Source organism: Notamacropus eugenii, chromosome 2 (assembly GCF_028372415.1).
Source record: "Notamacropus eugenii isolate mMacEug1 chromosome 2, mMacEug1.pri_v2, whole genome shotgun sequence".
Classification (NCBI taxonomy): Eukaryota; Metazoa; Chordata; class Mammalia; order Diprotodontia; family Macropodidae; genus Notamacropus; species Notamacropus eugenii.
Window position 1 is genome coordinate 17,774,463 of NC_092873.1, and position 15,574 is coordinate 17,790,036.

Sequence of the window (15,574 nt, forward strand, 5' to 3'; positions counted from 1 at the left end):
CAGGCTTAATGCGTCATCAGGGGGCGCCACGCGGTGCATTATGGAACTGGGCGAGGGCTCCATTGCAATGTATGTCTGGGGAGGCGGAAGCCGGAAGTAGCGCATAGGAGGGCGGGACCAAGTAAACCTTGCAGTTGAGTCTTGTTCCCTGGGTGGGAGGGAGGCGGGTAGGGGGTGGGGCTAGGAAGAAATCATGACTCTAATTGGGGGAGAGCCAGGGCTATGCAAGGCAGGCAAGGCCGTGATTGGGCAGCAATGTGAAGGCGGTCGCTGCAGCCCTGGAGGGGCGTGGCCAGGGAACGCAGCTCACTGACCGGGGCGTAGTCGACAAGGCGGATGAGACGTGAGGCTGGCGGGGGCCCAGGAAGCTGGCGGGGTCGGACGTCGGGATTCCCGGGCTGGGAAGGGCTAAACAGTAGGGGGCGGGACGGCATCACGTCGGGGGGTGGGGTAAGTCGGGGAGGGCTGAAGCGGAGCGAGGGCGGGGCGAGAGCCGTCTGAGGAGCAGGCGTGGGGGCGGGGCCGGGACCTGAGGCGCCTTCCTTTTCTCTCCGGCGCACGCGCGCACCGCGCTCCGAGACCCGGCATGCCGCTCGGCGGCGCGCTCCCGATGGGCACGTGCCCGGACCTGTGCCCCGAGGCGGAGCGCGCGGCGCGCGAACGGCAGCAGCGCCTGCACCGACTGGAGGCGGCCCCCGCGCGCGCCGTGAAGGAGTACGCGCGGCCGGCGGCGGGCAAGGCGCGCCCGCCCCCCTGCCAGCTGCGGCCGCCGCACGTGCTGCTCGCCACCGTGCGCTACCTGGCGGCCGAGGTGTGCGGCCGCGCCGACGTGCCGCGGCCCGACGTGGCCGCCTTCGTGTGGGACCGGCTGCGCGCCGTGCGCCTCGACCTGCTCCTGCAGCCCTCGGCGCCCCCGCGGGACGCCGCCGCCGTGCTCGAGGCCGCGCTGTCCTGCCAGCTCTGCGTGCCCGGCCCGCCCGGCGGCGACCCCGGCGGGGGCCCGGGCGCGGGGCTGGACCCGCAGCTGCTGCACACGCAGATGCAGGAGGCCTTCGGCTCCCTGCGCCGCTGCTACGCCGACAGCCCCGAGGAGGCGCACCCGCGCCAGGGCTTCTTCCAGAGCCTCTTCCTGCTTTATAACCTGGGTGAGCGCCGAGGGGGAGGGGAGGGCGCGGCAGGGGACGCCCCGGGGTGGGGGAGGGGAGGGGCGGCCCGCCCCGGCGCTGTCCCTGGTCCTGACCGCCCCTCCCCCCCCCCCCCAGGCTCCGGGGAGGCCCTGCACCAGGTGCTGCTGCTGCCCCGCGCCCTGCGCTCCAGCCCGGCTCTGCGCCGAGCCCTGGCCGTGGACGCCGCCTTCCGCGAGGCCAACGCCGGCCGCCTCTTCCGCCTGCTCGGGGCCCTGCCCTACCTGGCCGGCCGCGCCGCCCAGCGCCACGTGGGCCCGGCCCGCCGCCGGGCCCTGGCCGCGCTGGCCCGGGCTCTGGGCACCCCCCGCGGCCAGGCCTTCCCGCTGCGCTGCCTGACCCGCCTGCTGGCCATGGACAGCCCGGCCCAGGCCGCCGCGCTCTGCCGGGCCCACGGGCTGGCCGTGGAGGGTGAGGCCGGGGACGAGAAGGCCTGGTTCGTCCGGGGCCGCTACAGCGAGGTCGGGCCCCTGCCGGGCCTGTCCTGCGCCCTGCTGGTGGACAGCAAGCTGCGGGGGTGCACCCTGGAGCAGGTGGTGATGGGGGAGGCGGGGGACAGCCTGGACCCCTCCCCGTCCTGACTGGGCCAGTAAAGTAGGCTCTTTGAACCCGAGACCCTGAGGCTAATTGAGGGGGGAGGGGAAGGGGCGGGGCACCTGCAGAGCCTGTCACCTCCCACCTTCCAAGACCCAGAGCTCAAGGTGTGGACGAGGTGGCGGGGGCAGAGCTGGATTACCTAGTACCCTGCCCGCCCTGGGAAGTAGAGGAGGACCCAAAGATAAAGAAGAGAACTGCGGCCTTACTTCAGGCTTTGTTTCCAAACCCCACTGCACAGCAGGTTTGCCGGAGCAAAGACCCCGGGAAGGCGGGGCCGCACACGGGGGCTGAGGGGATCTGGGGGTGCAAGGCTGGTCAGATGTCGGCCACAGGCTCCAGGGTGGCAGCCGCTCCCTCCACGGCCATGGCCGCGATGCTGAGCTGCTTCCTGACCTTGGCCCAGGCTCTGGGGTCATTTGGGGTGTTATTGGCTTCGGCACAGGCGTTGGCCAGGCCGGGGAACGTCACCACGCTGGATGTTCGAGGGGCCCAGAGCACGTGACTGTGGGGGGAGAGGAGAGAGCTGGGATGGACCCAGAGGGGGTGGGCAGCCTGGTGCTTCCTCTGGGCCCATAGGCTAACCCCAAGGGCTTTGTGATTCCTGCAAAGAGCCTAGATGGGGCCAGGACCACTAGTGGGAGTGGGGTGTGGGGTGTACCAGGGCCAAGGGGCAGGACTCCCATCACCTGTAGTAGAAGTCTTCAGGGAAGGCACGAGTGTTCAGGAAGGCTCGTTCCAAGAGCATGAGCTGGTCGTTCACCATCCGGACCTTTAGGGGACTGGGACAGAAGGAAGGCCAGTCAGAGCAGTCTCTGTTTAAGGTATTCAGTCCTGTGTGACACCATCTGGGAATTTCTTGGCAGAGATGCTAGAGGGGTTTGCCATTTTCTTCTCATTCTTCTCTTTCTCAAAAAAAAAGCTCATTTTACAGATGAGGAAACTGAAGTAGACAGGGTGAAGTGACTTGCTCAGGGTCATACAGCTGGCAAAGTGTCTGTGGCTGGATTTAAATTCCTCTTCCTGGCACTGTCCATTTAGTCAAGTTAGCAAACTTATTAAGCCTGTAACATGTGCCAGGGACCCGGGAGATACAAATGGAAAAGTATCCCTGCCCTCCAGGTGCTTATTTTCTCTGGGCAGTGGGGGAAACAGGGCCTACAAGGAGAGTGATGGGATGGGGCTGGGAAAAGCTAATTGGGGAGAGCAGGAAAGGTCTTGTGGTGCTGCCCCCATGTGAGTCTGGAAGGAACTGCTGAGAGGCAGCTGTAGGGGCAGGAAAGGAGATGGACAGGCCTGGTGCAGACAGTCTTTGTTCACCTCCAGCTGGCTGCCTGGTGGTGTCTTGTACACATCTCAGACTCGAAAATGTCCTAGTCTGAACTCCTTGTCACCTCCCATTTCCCTGGCACTGTCTAGGGTGCAACTCTCACCCCTCACATGCTGTACGGTGGGAAGGTCTTAAGTGTCACCTGTGCAGCATCTGTCCTCTCTGACCCTGCCCTTACCCCCATCCTCTCATCAATGGATAACTGTGGTAGCTTGGGGAGGGGGGGACTGCTACTTTAAGTCTCCCTCTCCAGTTCATTGATTATTCAGTCACTAAAGGGATTTTCCTAAAATGCAGGTCTGACCACACACACAGCCTCTGCTTCAGCCTCCATACAACTCCAGGGTAAAATACAGAATATTCTGGTATTCCAAGCCCTTCCTCACCAGCACTACACCCCCCCCCCCCCCCCCATGTTCTGCCATCCAGCAACTGACTGGCCTTTTTGTTCCTTACCCCAAGCCACTCCCTCCTGACTCCATGCCAGAGAGGCCCTCCCTCCTCACTCCCCCTCTGGCTCAGAAGCTACCTTCTACAAGAAGCCTTTGCCACACCCACAAAGAGGGAGGGGCTTCCCTTGGGAATACTTTCCATTTATATTATTTACATAAATGCCACATATATATAGATATATTATATATCTCCTACATCTCTATGTCTTAGGTGGCTCAGTGCCAGACTTGGAGTCAGGCAAACTCATCTCGCAGTTTTCAAATCCAGCCTCAGACACTTCCTAGCTGTCTGACCCTGGGTAAGTCACAGCCCTTCTTGCCTTGGTTTCTTTATCTGTAAATTGAGCTGGAGGGAATGGCAAACCAGTATCTCTGCCAAGAAAACCCCAAAGGCTCACAGACATGGCTGAAGCAACCAAACAAGAATAACACGTCTCAGGTACATCATTGTCTGCACGTCTCTCCTGTTAAGACTGATTTCCATGAGGGCAGGAAGCATGTATTTGTCTAGATTCCCCAGCACTTAGCACAGGGCCTAGAACACCGTAAGCAATTGATAAAAGTGCCTGTGGACAGCAAAGGCAATAAGGTGGGTGATGCGAGTTGTGAGTCAGCAAACAGGCTGAGATGCTAAGTTTGTCAAGGGGAAGGATGTACAGTAAGCCCGGAAATGTCAGCTGGCCCTGCACTGGGAAGTGCTTTAAACCCCAAAAGGAGGAGAAGCTGGCCTGGATCCTAGAACCACAGGGGAGCCATGAGAGCCTTGGAGCTGGAGAGTGGCCTCTCTCTGCTTTATCCCCTTCCTTGGATCCCCAGGACTCACTCAGACAGGTTCTTCTTGAGGGTTTCAATGCGCTGATCCAGGGCAGCTGCTGCCCGTTCAAACCTCTCCACTGCTGAAACCAGAGGCCCTGTAGCAGGAGGAGAGAATGCAGCTCAGGTCAGAGAGGGCAGAGCCCAGGAGCCCAGTACCAGGCTAATAGAAAGCCCTGGACGGTACCCAGATCGATGCTTTGCTGTCCCAGGAGGGGCTCCAGGTCAGTCTGGGCAGTCTGCAGGAAGCTCCGGAGGGTCTCACTATAGTCACTGACACTGAAGGGCAGCAGGAGACTGTCGCTAAGACGCAGCAGGACATTGATGACTGTCTGGGCCACCGCATGGTGGCTGGTGAAGCCTGTGCAGAAAGAGGCACATGGGGGATTAGCCCTGCTCCCCAAACTCCCTACTCCGCTCCCCTAGGCCTCCTACTCACCAGGGTCAAGAAACGTCTCCACGTACTGGAAGGTGTCAAAGGCTGTGTGGTAGGTGGGGTAGATCCGTGCTGAGGTCTTGCTCTGGGGGAGTGAGGGGTTCAGTTCAACCACAGTGCCTCAGTTCAGGGAGACATGTGGGGGCCTGAGCCAGGAGAAGGGAGCTCCAAGTCCTGAGTGTTATGAGGAGCCTCAGGCTCTCCAAGGACACATAGGCCTCACTCCTGGCCCAAAGACCAGAGTCTAAGTAAGGGATGATGTGGGAGGCTCCCCCAGCTGTGGGGCCTCCAGCAGACTCATGGGGGGAAGGGTCCTAGGAGAGGAGGGCTGTGGAGATGGTGCTCCTCCCCATGTCTGTGCCCTGGAACTAGGCCCCAAGGACTCACTCACCCGGTCATAGGTATAGGCAATGTCCATGGAGGTGATTCCCAGGAAGTGGAGAAAGGCAGCATAGTCGCTCCCGGAGCCCAGTGAACCTAGGCTGCAGGGATAGGGGGCAGGTCCTAGGTTTGTGTTCACTTATATATGGATTTCTTTCTCCCCAGTAGAGGGTAAGCTCATCAAGGGTAGGGGCAGTAGCCTTTGCACCTGGCACAGTGCCTGGAGTATAGTAAATACTTAATACATGTTTACTGATTGTTTGTTGGACCCATGGTCTCCTCGGACCCCAGGCTTCTCCTCACCTAGGTATGACACCATGAACAGGGCTGCTTCGGTTGTTATGCTGGAGCCAATTGTCATAAACTGTCAGGCTGCTTTTCCCTGGTGCTGGGACCTGGGCAGGTGGGGATGGTGTAGGCAAGGGAGCCACTTGCCTCAGCTTCCCCCTCAGACCCTCCCCCACATCCCTCTTCCTCCCTTTCTCCCTGCACCTGTTTTGCTGCAGTGAAGACGACATTCTGGACAGGGGGGGTCCCCTGTACCCTCAGGGTGGCATTGGCTAACAAAGGAGGAATGAACACGTCAGCCTCCCCCTCCTGTGAACAGAGCCCCTGGGGTCCTGGCCCATTGATCTCGCCCTGGACCCCCACTCTCAGAACCCCTGGGTTTCTTGGGTTTAACCTTCACCTTACCAAATACAGCTATGTCCACATTGACATAAGCCACCCCACGCTCCTGCAGCTTGGTGAAGAACTCCTGGGGGTTAGAGGTCAAAGGTTAGCAGGTCATCCCCCCCCCCCCCCCGCCTCTCTCCTGCCCCATTTGTGGGCTCACTCACTTCTGTGAACTCAGTGGAGCCAATGAGGCCAAACTCTTCCGCTCCCCAGCTTGCAAAGACAATTGACCGACGGGGTCGCCACTTTCCTGGAGGAGACAGAGATGGAAGACAGGGCTGTTTGGATCCCAGGAGGGTGGCACACTGGCAGGGAAAGGAAGGGGGAGTCGCTGTCTGTATTGGGAGAATCCAGTTCATCTGCCCATATACAGATTGAGAACTGCCAGGACCTCCGAGGCCCCTGGTCCAAGACCCTCGTGTCACCGTGGCCACCCAGGCTGAAGTTGGGAGGAGGGAAGCTCAGCATTCATGAATGTGGGTAGACTGGGGCAGTGGTGTGAGAGGGAGACAAGGAGATGAGAGCCCTGAATTATGGGAAGGGAGCTCAGGGGTTCTGGGGGGAAGGGCATCTCAGCCTTACCCTCCTTCACCAGGGTCCCCAACACCCTGGAGATCTCCAAGAGCACAGCAGTGCCACTGCTGGGGTCAACAGCCCCGTGGACCCAGCTATCCCGATGATTCCCATATAGAACATAGCGGTCTGGGGCAGAGGAGGCAAGAGGGTCAGAGACAGGAAGGGGCAAGCTTGATGGAACAGAGTGACAATCCCAGAGGGCCCCACAAGGGTCAGAGGGCTAAGCTGGGCATGGAGGGGCAAGCTGGACCAAGGGTCTTCCTCACCAGGCTCCACGGCCCCCCGGATAATGCCCAGGACGTTGGAAGAATTCCTGAGTTCCAGCCGGTTGTGAACAGTGACATTCACCTCACTTTGGGGGAGAGAGGTGAAGAGATTACCAACAAAAAGAGAAAGGACGAGGGCAAGAGGGGCTGGACAGAGCTGAACAGGCCCTGGGCAAGGTTGCCCCCTAGAAGTCATCCCTACTTTGACTGGGGGAAGGACTAGCTCTGGGATCCTGGGGAGAGGAGAAGCTAAAGGAGTGAATGGGGTAGGTATGCTCAGGAATAAAGGGATGTCTTCACCTGTCCTGGGGAAAAACGCTGTTGTTCTGGAAACCTGGTCCCAGCTTGTAGTCACATCCCAGGGCCCCCTGCCAGGAATTAGGAGCTACAGAGCCGTTGAGATTACTGGGAAGGAGACAAAGGGTTAGGATCATAGAATTCAAACCTGGAAGTAACCTGAGGGAATATGCCAACTCCCTCATATCACACAGAAGGGGAAACCTGAGGGAGGGGAAGGGACTGGCCAAAGAAGCCCACCTAATGTCACAGCCTGACTAAGGGTCCAGAGCTGGCCTACCTGGGGATGAAAGATGATATTCCCTGGCCCGAGGAGGGGGGGAAGAAAGATACTGCCCCCCACAAAATGAATGGGAAAGGAAACTCACCAAAGCAGGTTCTGGGCATCCTCAAAACTAATGGGCTGGGTGGGAATTGGGGGGAAGCCCTGGATGTCATCATTCTCCAGGCGGAAGGCATAAGGGGTAGCAGGAAAGTAGGGTGTTTTGGGGTCCCCAAAATGTTCATAATAAGAACCACGCTCCACCCCTGAAGGAGGTAGTGCCCAGGAGTGGGGAAAAGTCTCGTTAGGAAATCTCAGGTTGTCATTGATGTCCCTGGGGTCAGTATAGACCAGAAGCCCAGCCACCCCATGCTTGGCTCCATTCACAGCCTGCAAGGGACAGAGGACAGTGGTGGTCAGCTCCACCCTTCAGGCGCTAGGCTCCTTCCTTCCCTACCCTTTTGCTCTAGGCTCAGGGAACACCTTAGAGAATAAGGTTCAATAACTCACTGGAGTTCCAATTCCAACCTCAACACCTAGTCAGACTTTATTATTTTATAGACTGCCTGGTGCCCAACTGTAGTTATGTCTCCAGCCTCTGGTGAAACTGGGAGCAAGCTCCAGATCTATTGAGGTTACCAGTGAAGGAGACACAGAATTCAAACCTGGAAGTATCCTCAGATCATGTCAACCCCCTTATCTTACGGATGGGAAAACTTAAGGTCCAGAGAGGGGTCCAAGAAGGCTGCCTCTTGTCCAGCTGACCTGAAAGGTGGCACCCCCTGGAGGGGAAAAGGAAGGTACTTCCTCCAGTGAGCAGAGGACTGGGCCAACCCATGTAAGCGGCAGTTAATGGCAGAGCCTGGATTCGGACCTAGCCTGTAGTTAAAAGAAGTCTTCTGACTTCCATGTCACAACCCTCCTGCCCTTTCTGTTCCCTGTCTTCTCTGTGACCTAGCTTCTGCTCCCACCTTACAGGCATCTGATGCCTAATCACCTTGGCTCCTCGCCCTACCCCACCATAGCGGGTCAGGGCTATCGTGCCAGTGAGGTTGATGCCCTGATCCTTCAGGTAGGCATAATCACTCTCCGCGCCTCTGTTGGCATAGACCAGAAGACCCTGAGCCCAAGAAACAAGAAATTAGAGAAAAGATTCTTCCTTCACAATATGACTAATGTGGAAATGTGTCTGATAGCATTGTACATGTATAATCTATATCAGATTGCATGCCATCTTGGGGAGGGAGAAAAATGTTGGAACTCAAAATCTGTTAAAGTGAATGTCGAAAACTATCTTTACATGTAATTGGAAAAAAATAAAATACTATTGAGTGTGGAGAGTGGTGGAGAAATTAGAGAAGAGCAAAGAGAACCTGGGGCAGAGGGGAGACAAGGTAGGGTGGGGTAGAAAGAGCAGTACGCAGGAGAGAATACCAAAGAGTCTGTGAGCCCTCCAACCTAACAACAGCACCTCCTTTTCCAGAAGGGGAGATGCAGGCCCCCAGGAGAGAAGGCACTTGCCCGGCTGGTCAATGGCCAAGATTCTGCCCAGTCTCCAAGGAGACACCTGGAGGGTTAGCTGCCCGGTTCCCTGTTGGGGAGGGGAGCGTCCATACCTGAGGGGTCCCTGCTGGAGCATAAGCAGCATAGGGCTGCACCACCTCAGGGTCTCCTTGCTCCCCAGTAAGGTTTGCTTCACTCTGCTGGGCAGTGAAGAGAACGTCTCCATTATGGCTCACTGTAGGGAAATGAGAAGATAGACCCAGAGTCACACAGTAAAGGAGGATCTGAGGCAGGATTTAAACTCTGAGCCCACAGCCAGGATTCTTGGTGCTCCATAGGAGCCAGGCTGCTATGGAGCTGGGGAGAGTTCCTCCCGTTCCCCTGCATATGATCTCTGTACTGGCAGAGCCCAGCCTTACCCACTTGGACCGTGTTGGGCTGCTCACGGCTAGGGAAGGACAAAAGCACTTCATATACCCCCTCCCCAGCAGCATCCAGCCCTGACTCGGGGTTCTGCCACCTCTGCAGAAGGAGTTGGACGAGATTTTCATCCCTCTGGGTAGTGGCCATATGGGGCTCCAAGGACAGTGACCTGCAGGGAGGAGAAATGGGACTGGGTCAGTGTGGGGGGGTGCAAAGGGGAAACCTGGGTCTGCCTGGGTCACCATGAGGACATCACGGGTAGGAAGGGGACCTTGGTAAGTGTAGGAGCACCTTGGTGGAAGGTCAGTGTGGAGATGCTTGGGGACAGATCTCGCCTTTCTCACCTGAGGTTCTCCTGGATCCTGTTGGCATCTAGTTGACTCATAACAGTCTCCAGCAGTTCTTGATCCAGGTCCTGGGAGGGACTGATTGGGCCAGCCTGAGTTGGCTTGGGAATGGCAAAGTGTCCCAGGATGATGCCCAAACTAAAGAGGGCAGCAAGCCCCACCACCAACAGAATCACTTTCCACCACTGCATGGTGCCAGGAAATTCCCACCACCCCAAGCCAGAGCCTTCTTATAGATGGGGTATCCGTGTCCCTGGTTAACCATTACCCTGGAGGATCTGCACTTTGCACCTGCCTAGGAGTGGAGAGAAAGAGGGGGTGCCAAGACTCCAGGGAACCAGCTTTCCTCATGTGAGAGACCTTGCTAGGGAGGGCCTCATTTGTCCTTTGTATCAGCCAGACTCGTGGTTTCACAGTCAACCTCAACCATTCCCTCCCCATCAATCTCACCATTCAGTGCGTCTCCAAGTTGGGTTAATTCTGCTTCCACAATAACTCAACTGATTCCTTCCCTCATCTCATCTTGACACCCCCTGGTTCATCACCTTCATTGGAGGCCTAGCTCCAGCCTTTCTCCTTTACTCTCCCTGCCCCATACAGCTGCCAAAATAACCTTAAAGCTCTAGTCTGGTTGGGACCCTGCCCTGCTCAATAAGAATGATTAAAGCACCCTACAGCTATCTTATTTGATCCTCACAACCCTGGGATCATCCCCAATTTGTTGTTACTGTTCAGCTACATCTGACTCTTGGTGAAGCTACTTAAGGTTTTCTTGGCAATGATACTAGAGTGGTTTGCCATTTCCTTCTCCAGCTCATTTTACAGATGAGGAAAATGAGGCAGAATTAAGTGACTTACCCAGGGTCATGCAGTTAGTAATTGTCTGAGGCCAGATTTGAACTCAGGCAGATGAGTCTTCCTGACTCCAGGACCCAGTGCTTGATCCACTGTGCCATCTAGCTGCCCTATGCCCATTTTAGAGAGGAGGAAACTGAGGCAGTGTCTGAAAGTGGATTTGAACTCAAGTGTTCCTGACTTCAGTCTCAGAACTTCCAATTGCCTCTAGGAGAGAATCAGACTTCAAATTTCCCTCAAAGCCTTCACAATCTGGATCCTGTCTACTTTCCAGATATTATCCGTTCCTCTTCAGCCATCTCCACTCTAGCCAAGCTAACTCATTTGCTATTCCCCAAACTCAGGTTCCATTTCCCCTCTCCATCTGCACGTTAAAATCATTCTCTCCTTTGTTTTGCATAATTACACGTATATAACCTATACTGAATGACTTGCCTTCTCAATGGGGATGGGTGGGGAGGAAAGGAAGGGAGAGAAGTTGGAACTAAGAGTTTTAAAAATGAATGTTAAAAATGTGTTTTTACATGCAACTGAGAAATGATATGCAGGCAATGAGGTATAGAAATCTGTCTTGCCCTATGAGAAAATAGAGAGGATGGGGATAAGAGAAGGGAGGGCAGATTGGGGCAAGTGTTAATCAGAATGCACGATGTCTTGGGGTGGGCAGGGGAGGAAATTTGGAACTCAAAATTTTTGGAAGTGAACGTTGAACACTAAAAATAAATAAAATTTTAAAAAAGTCCTTCTCTTCTTTCAAAGCTCAGGTGCCAGTTTCTCCATGAGGTTTTCCTGATATCTATAGCTTCAAGTGTCTTCATCCTCCTTGTATTGTCCTTGAGTACTTTGCCTCCATCACTCCCTCGCTAGTAATGAGCTCATAAGGGAGATCAAAGTCTGGAAAGGTCTTCCTGGGTCTGTTTCCTTTTCTGTCAAAGAAGGGAGTTGGACCAAATGGCCTCCTCAGTCCCTTCCAAGCTCTAAATCTATGATCCTTTGCTTAGAAAATAAAGGTGAAGACATCAGTGGTGGCTCATGAGCAATGGTTTTGGGGGCATCCAGAATCCCAGAATACCTTGAACCTGGGGTAGCCTTGTAGGTAGACCTACTGTGTGAGTTGGGAGACTGTGTGCCTCCAGGGCTGTGTACTTCACACCACCAACCCTCCAAATTTAAAGTTTCTCCAGGGCAGGGACTAACGCCATTTTTCATCTTTATGGTCTGAAGGCTGAGTCTGAAAACAGTAGGTGCTCCTTTATAAATACTTAAATTCCATAATTCCCTGACTAAGGGCAGAGATAGGAAAAATGCAGCTACTTGTCCCAGCCCCCACCCCCACCCCATAACCTAGTGTCCTCCCCCTTCTCAACCCAATCCTATCTCACCATTTCACAAAGGGAGAAACTGAGGCATAGAGTATTGAAGATGGTCTGCCATGATCCCGGAGGCAGATAGGGACAGAGTCAGAAATGGGTCTTATTCCCTCATGCCAGTGTCTCCCCACCTTTCCCATCCTGGGCATCTCAACTCTCCCCTCCTCTAGCTCTGGGGCTCCCAGTGCGTAGTCTCTTCAAAGACTGGGTCCCTCTGGGCTGAGCCCAGGTCATGGCTCCCATCTCAGTGTGTGTAGGTTGGCAGGTTGCTCCTGTATTGTTCACTTGCCTTCCTCTTTCTGGTCACAGCCCCAGGGGACATTTCCCAAAGGGGAAGGGAGTGAGGGAGAAAGTGATTGGTCCTGCCTAAGCCCAGACAGTCTGGGTTGGGGTACGGAGTCAGAGGACAGGACTTGAGTCTGACTTGGCTCTGCCACTTAGATGGCAGTGTAACCTTGAGAGAGTCCCTTCCCTCAGTTTCTGTAACACAAAGGACCTTCCAGCGCTGACTCCAGAAACCTAAGGAAGCCAGTGCTAATGGATGAAGGCCTCATTCTCTCCCCCCTTCCTCCCCTCTTCCCCATACACTCACAGCAACCCTACCTGGCCGGGCCTTTTCCTCCAGTTTAAAGCTGGCCAAGGTCAGGTCTTGAGAGATAAGGAGATCTCCCCTGGACAGCCTGGTGCCCTGACCCTAAGGCCAGGCCAGAGCCCTAAATGGCTGCTGTGGACCAAAGCAACAATAGGACCACAGCAAGAGCTGCAAGAGACCTCCAAGCTAGCATCCAACCTGTCCATTTACAGATGGGGAAACTGAGGCCCAGAGAGAGGAAGTGATTCTCCCACAATCACACAAGTTGTGTCACAAGTTGACTGGGTTGACTCTGGAGTCTGTGCTCTTTTCACGGCCAATGCCAGGAGCTGGGGGCAGGGGCAGGATCAGGTGCAGGGGCTTGAAGGCTCTTCCTCTTTCAGAGTGTGTTTCACTTCTTTGTTTCCTGGGATGGGACAGAGCCTTATCTCTTCCAGCAGGATGAGAACCTCTCCCAGGCGCTTATCTCTTCAATCTTATTGGGCTCCCCTGGACATGTCGACCTGTCCTTGAATCATCTCTGCAGGATGGGTGGGGCTGGGGAGGGTGACCCCTACCTCCTGTCACACACACACACACACACACACACACACACACACACACACACATAGTACAGGTGGAGGTGGCTAAGGCTTTATTGCAGATATTAAAGGTGAGGCAGGGGAGTCTGAGGATGGAGATCCTCAATCCTGGTTGCACCCAACACTACCCTCCTCACTCAGCTCTGGGCTTGCCCAGGGAGCAGCTGGGAGCCTTGTTCAGGAAAAGGAACACCGAGGTCCTGAGGGGCTGGAGTAAAAAGAGTTAGGGTATGAGCCTGGAGTGGGAGCTGGGGCTGGCTGTCCCCCGCCTCTGCCCTCCTCAGGGCTGGCTCCAGCCCTGAGACACACTAGGCTCTGCAGCTTTTCTTCCAGGACTTGGTGGGCCCTGTGGGTGCTGGCTAGGTCCTCCTGCAGCCTGGGGTGGGGAGAGAAGAAGGCCTTCTGAGCACACATGCTCTCTCAGCTGGCTCTGCTACCTACGAATCCAGCCTGAACTTGGATACCGACTTTTTAGGGAAGGACGGCTCTGCAGCAGGACTTTCAGGGGAGCGCTCCTTGGGGAATCCCACCAGCTCCCCAGGCTGCTAGCTCCCCTCTTTCCTGACGTCCCTTCCCCATTCCCTCCTCCCAGTCTCCAGGCTTCTTTTCTCTGGCTGAAGCTCTTGGCCAGTCTGGCTGACCTCTCAACTAGATTTCTCCCCTGGATCCTGAAGCAAAGCGGGGCAGCTGGATGTGCCAGGCAGCGGCTCCCCACATGTGGGGACACCACAAAACTTGATGGATAGATAGCCAAGGAGACAGCTGGTCTTTGTCCAGTGCTTCCTGCTATGTGGGCCCTTTTCTCCCAGCCCTGGAAGGTAAGTCCTGTACATTTAACTCTTGGGATAAGGGAGTTGAGGCACACACAAGGACTGCGGGATGTGGGATTCGGAGCTAGAAGAGACCTTAGAGTCAAAAATCTCTCATTTCATAAATAAAGCCCAACCTGAGGCCTAGAGGCAGAAAGGGATGTGCCACCATTACACAGATAGTAAAGTACAGAACCAAGATTCAAACCCAGGGCTTTTCATTGTGTGTCACCTGCTTTCCCATCTGCCAGCACGGTCTCCAGGGTCCCACTTCTGCTCAGAGGACTTCTGGTCCTTAATCCAGGGCTCCCCCCACTCTGGGCTACTTCTTAACAACCCAGTACTGGGTGGACCCTCAGCTTCATGAATCCTTGCCTCACCTCAAGAACTGCTCCTTCAAGGTCATCAGTTCCTGGCACACCTGCCCCAGGCTGAACTCTGGGTCCCCATCTCCATCATCCTCTGCTGTGGATCCTGTGTCCAAGGGGCCCCTAGTGGGAAACGGAGGATTGAGTGAAGGCTGGGGCATGGATTTTTAATGGAATAAAATACCACCTACTCCAGAAAGCCTTCCTTAATTTCCCCATCAGTACAGCCCTCACACAGACCTGAGGTTTGCCCTTCCCTGATGCATTTAGCTCATCTCACTTATCCCTGTTTGTGTCTCAATCTAGCAGACTCTGAGATGGGTTTCCTCCAACTCTCAGGACCGGCTCTGCACGTGGGATGTGCTTAGTAAATGTTTGTTGAATGAATGAATGAGGAGAGAGGGGAGGTTTGAAGGGGTAGTGGTGGAAATAGGAGACTGGGAAAAAGCCCAAGAAGAGACTGAGTGGGCCTCCATGCTCCCACACCCCCACTCACCCTTGGGTCTCAGGCAGATCTGGCTGTGTCTGCATCTCAGAGAGCTGGTCCTCTGGAAAAATCAGCTAAAAAAAAGCAGGGTTGGAGAAATGGGGGGGAGGAGTGAGAAGGGGTGGGGGTAGTTTCTCCCAGGCCCTCCCTGCCCCTTTTCTTACCTGGCCTGGGGGCTTTGCCCTCTGCCTTCCTTGGGGAGGAGAGTATCTAAGCTGGTCTGGGGCACCCCTCCACCCCAGAGCCTGGAGTTGGGCAGGACTCAGCACCCTCTGCGTTATCTCATCTAGGAAGGCAGAGAATCTGAGCCTGTCCCCGAGGTCCCGGCAGCCGATCAGCGACCCCTTGCCCAGCAGGCGGGGGTGGATTGAGGAGCCCAGGGAGGAGGATGAGGTCCGTGAGGACTCCTGTTCCCAGGCCCAAGAAGGTTGGAAGAACTTTTCCAGGACCTCCAGCTTTCCCTCAGCCATACCCGGAGCCCCCTTGGCCCAGAGCTCCAGCCTCTGGCTCATCCTGAGTGTGGATGGCAAGGGCGGCTGTCCTCTAGGGCTCTGACCTCCCTCCACTTCTCTCAGGGTCCAGGGAGCACACAATGAGGCCAGCAAAGGAGAACAGCCTGCAGCTGAGGGCGGTCAATAAGTCCACGAACATTTGCCAAATGTGGGGAATAGGCTTGGTATGCCAATACCTTCACTGACATTTATTGAGGGCTGACCTCCCTCTTAGCGTCTGACCTTGGCTCGCCCTGGCTGCCTAATCTAGTGGATCAAAGCTGGACTCTGGGCATTTAAGGCCTTTCACAGCTGGTCTGGCCATCAGCTTCATGTATATATCCTCAGGGAAGCCAGACTGGCCACTGTGCTGTCCCTCATACCCAACACTCCTACTGTCTCTGGGCCTGTGTCCTCACTCCTCAGGACCTCTGGCTCCTCTCAAGGCCCAGCTCTGTTGCCTTTTCTATGAAGCCTCTCTT

At 55.7% G+C, this 15,574-nt stretch overlaps 3 protein-coding genes across 6 annotated transcripts; 1 reads left to right on the forward strand and 2 right to left on the reverse strand.

The window, feature by feature from the left end:
- The first annotated feature begins 472 nt into the window (after positions 1-472).
- Positions 473-8,602, forward strand: SAC3D1 (SAC3 domain containing 1). Of its 3 annotated transcripts, none has more exons than XM_072639086.1 (7): positions 473-1,145; positions 1,263-2,602; positions 3,406-3,453; positions 3,772-3,859; positions 6,239-6,341; positions 6,711-6,973; positions 7,828-8,602. In XM_072639086.1, exons 1-2 carry the CDS (start codon positions 587-589, stop codon positions 1,763-1,765), a joined length of 1,062 nt encoding a protein of 353 aa, XP_072495187.1. In that variant the 5' UTR covers positions 473-586; the 3' UTR covers positions 1,766-2,602; positions 3,406-3,453; positions 3,772-3,859; positions 6,239-6,341; positions 6,711-6,973; positions 7,828-8,602. The 3 variants fall into 3 exon arrangements, with proteins under 3 accessions (XP_072495187.1, XP_072495188.1, XP_072495189.1); XM_072639088.1 differs by having other exon boundaries at positions 486-1,145; positions 6,079-6,341; XM_072639087.1 differs by lacking the exons at positions 3,406-3,453; positions 3,772-3,859 and having other exon boundaries at positions 1,263-2,022.
- On the reverse strand, positions 2,097-9,781 carry NAALADL1 (N-acetylated alpha-linked acidic dipeptidase like 1). Its single transcript, XM_072639122.1, has 18 exons — positions 9,537-9,781; positions 9,189-9,361; positions 8,883-9,004; positions 8,264-8,386; positions 7,373-7,656; positions 7,008-7,112; positions 6,708-6,793; positions 6,448-6,567; positions 6,030-6,115; positions 5,884-5,947; positions 5,683-5,750; positions 5,494-5,585; positions 5,201-5,291; positions 4,813-4,894; positions 4,561-4,734; positions 4,384-4,471; positions 2,468-2,560; positions 2,097-2,283 (listed from the first exon to the last, which is right to left on the reverse strand). The coding sequence occupies exons 1-18, from the start codon at positions 9,728-9,730 to the stop codon at positions 2,097-2,099; spliced, it is 2,232 nt and encodes a 743-aa protein (XP_072495223.1). The 5' UTR covers positions 9,731-9,781.
- Positions 9,782-12,973: 3,192 nt separating this feature from the next.
- LOC140524529 (uncharacterized) lies at positions 12,974-15,252 on the reverse strand. 2 transcript variants are annotated; one of them, XM_072639111.1, is made up of 4 exons: positions 14,766-15,252; positions 14,611-14,675; positions 14,127-14,237; positions 12,974-13,145 (listed from the first exon to the last, which is right to left on the reverse strand). In XM_072639111.1, the coding sequence occupies exons 1-4, from the start codon at positions 15,111-15,113 to the stop codon at positions 13,115-13,117; spliced, it is 555 nt and encodes a 184-aa protein (XP_072495212.1). In that variant the 5' UTR covers positions 15,114-15,252; the 3' UTR covers positions 12,974-13,114. The 2 variants fall into 2 exon arrangements, with proteins under 2 accessions (XP_072495212.1, XP_072495211.1); XM_072639110.1 differs by having other exon boundaries at positions 12,974-13,313.
- Between the last annotated feature and the right edge of the window lie 322 nt (positions 15,253-15,574).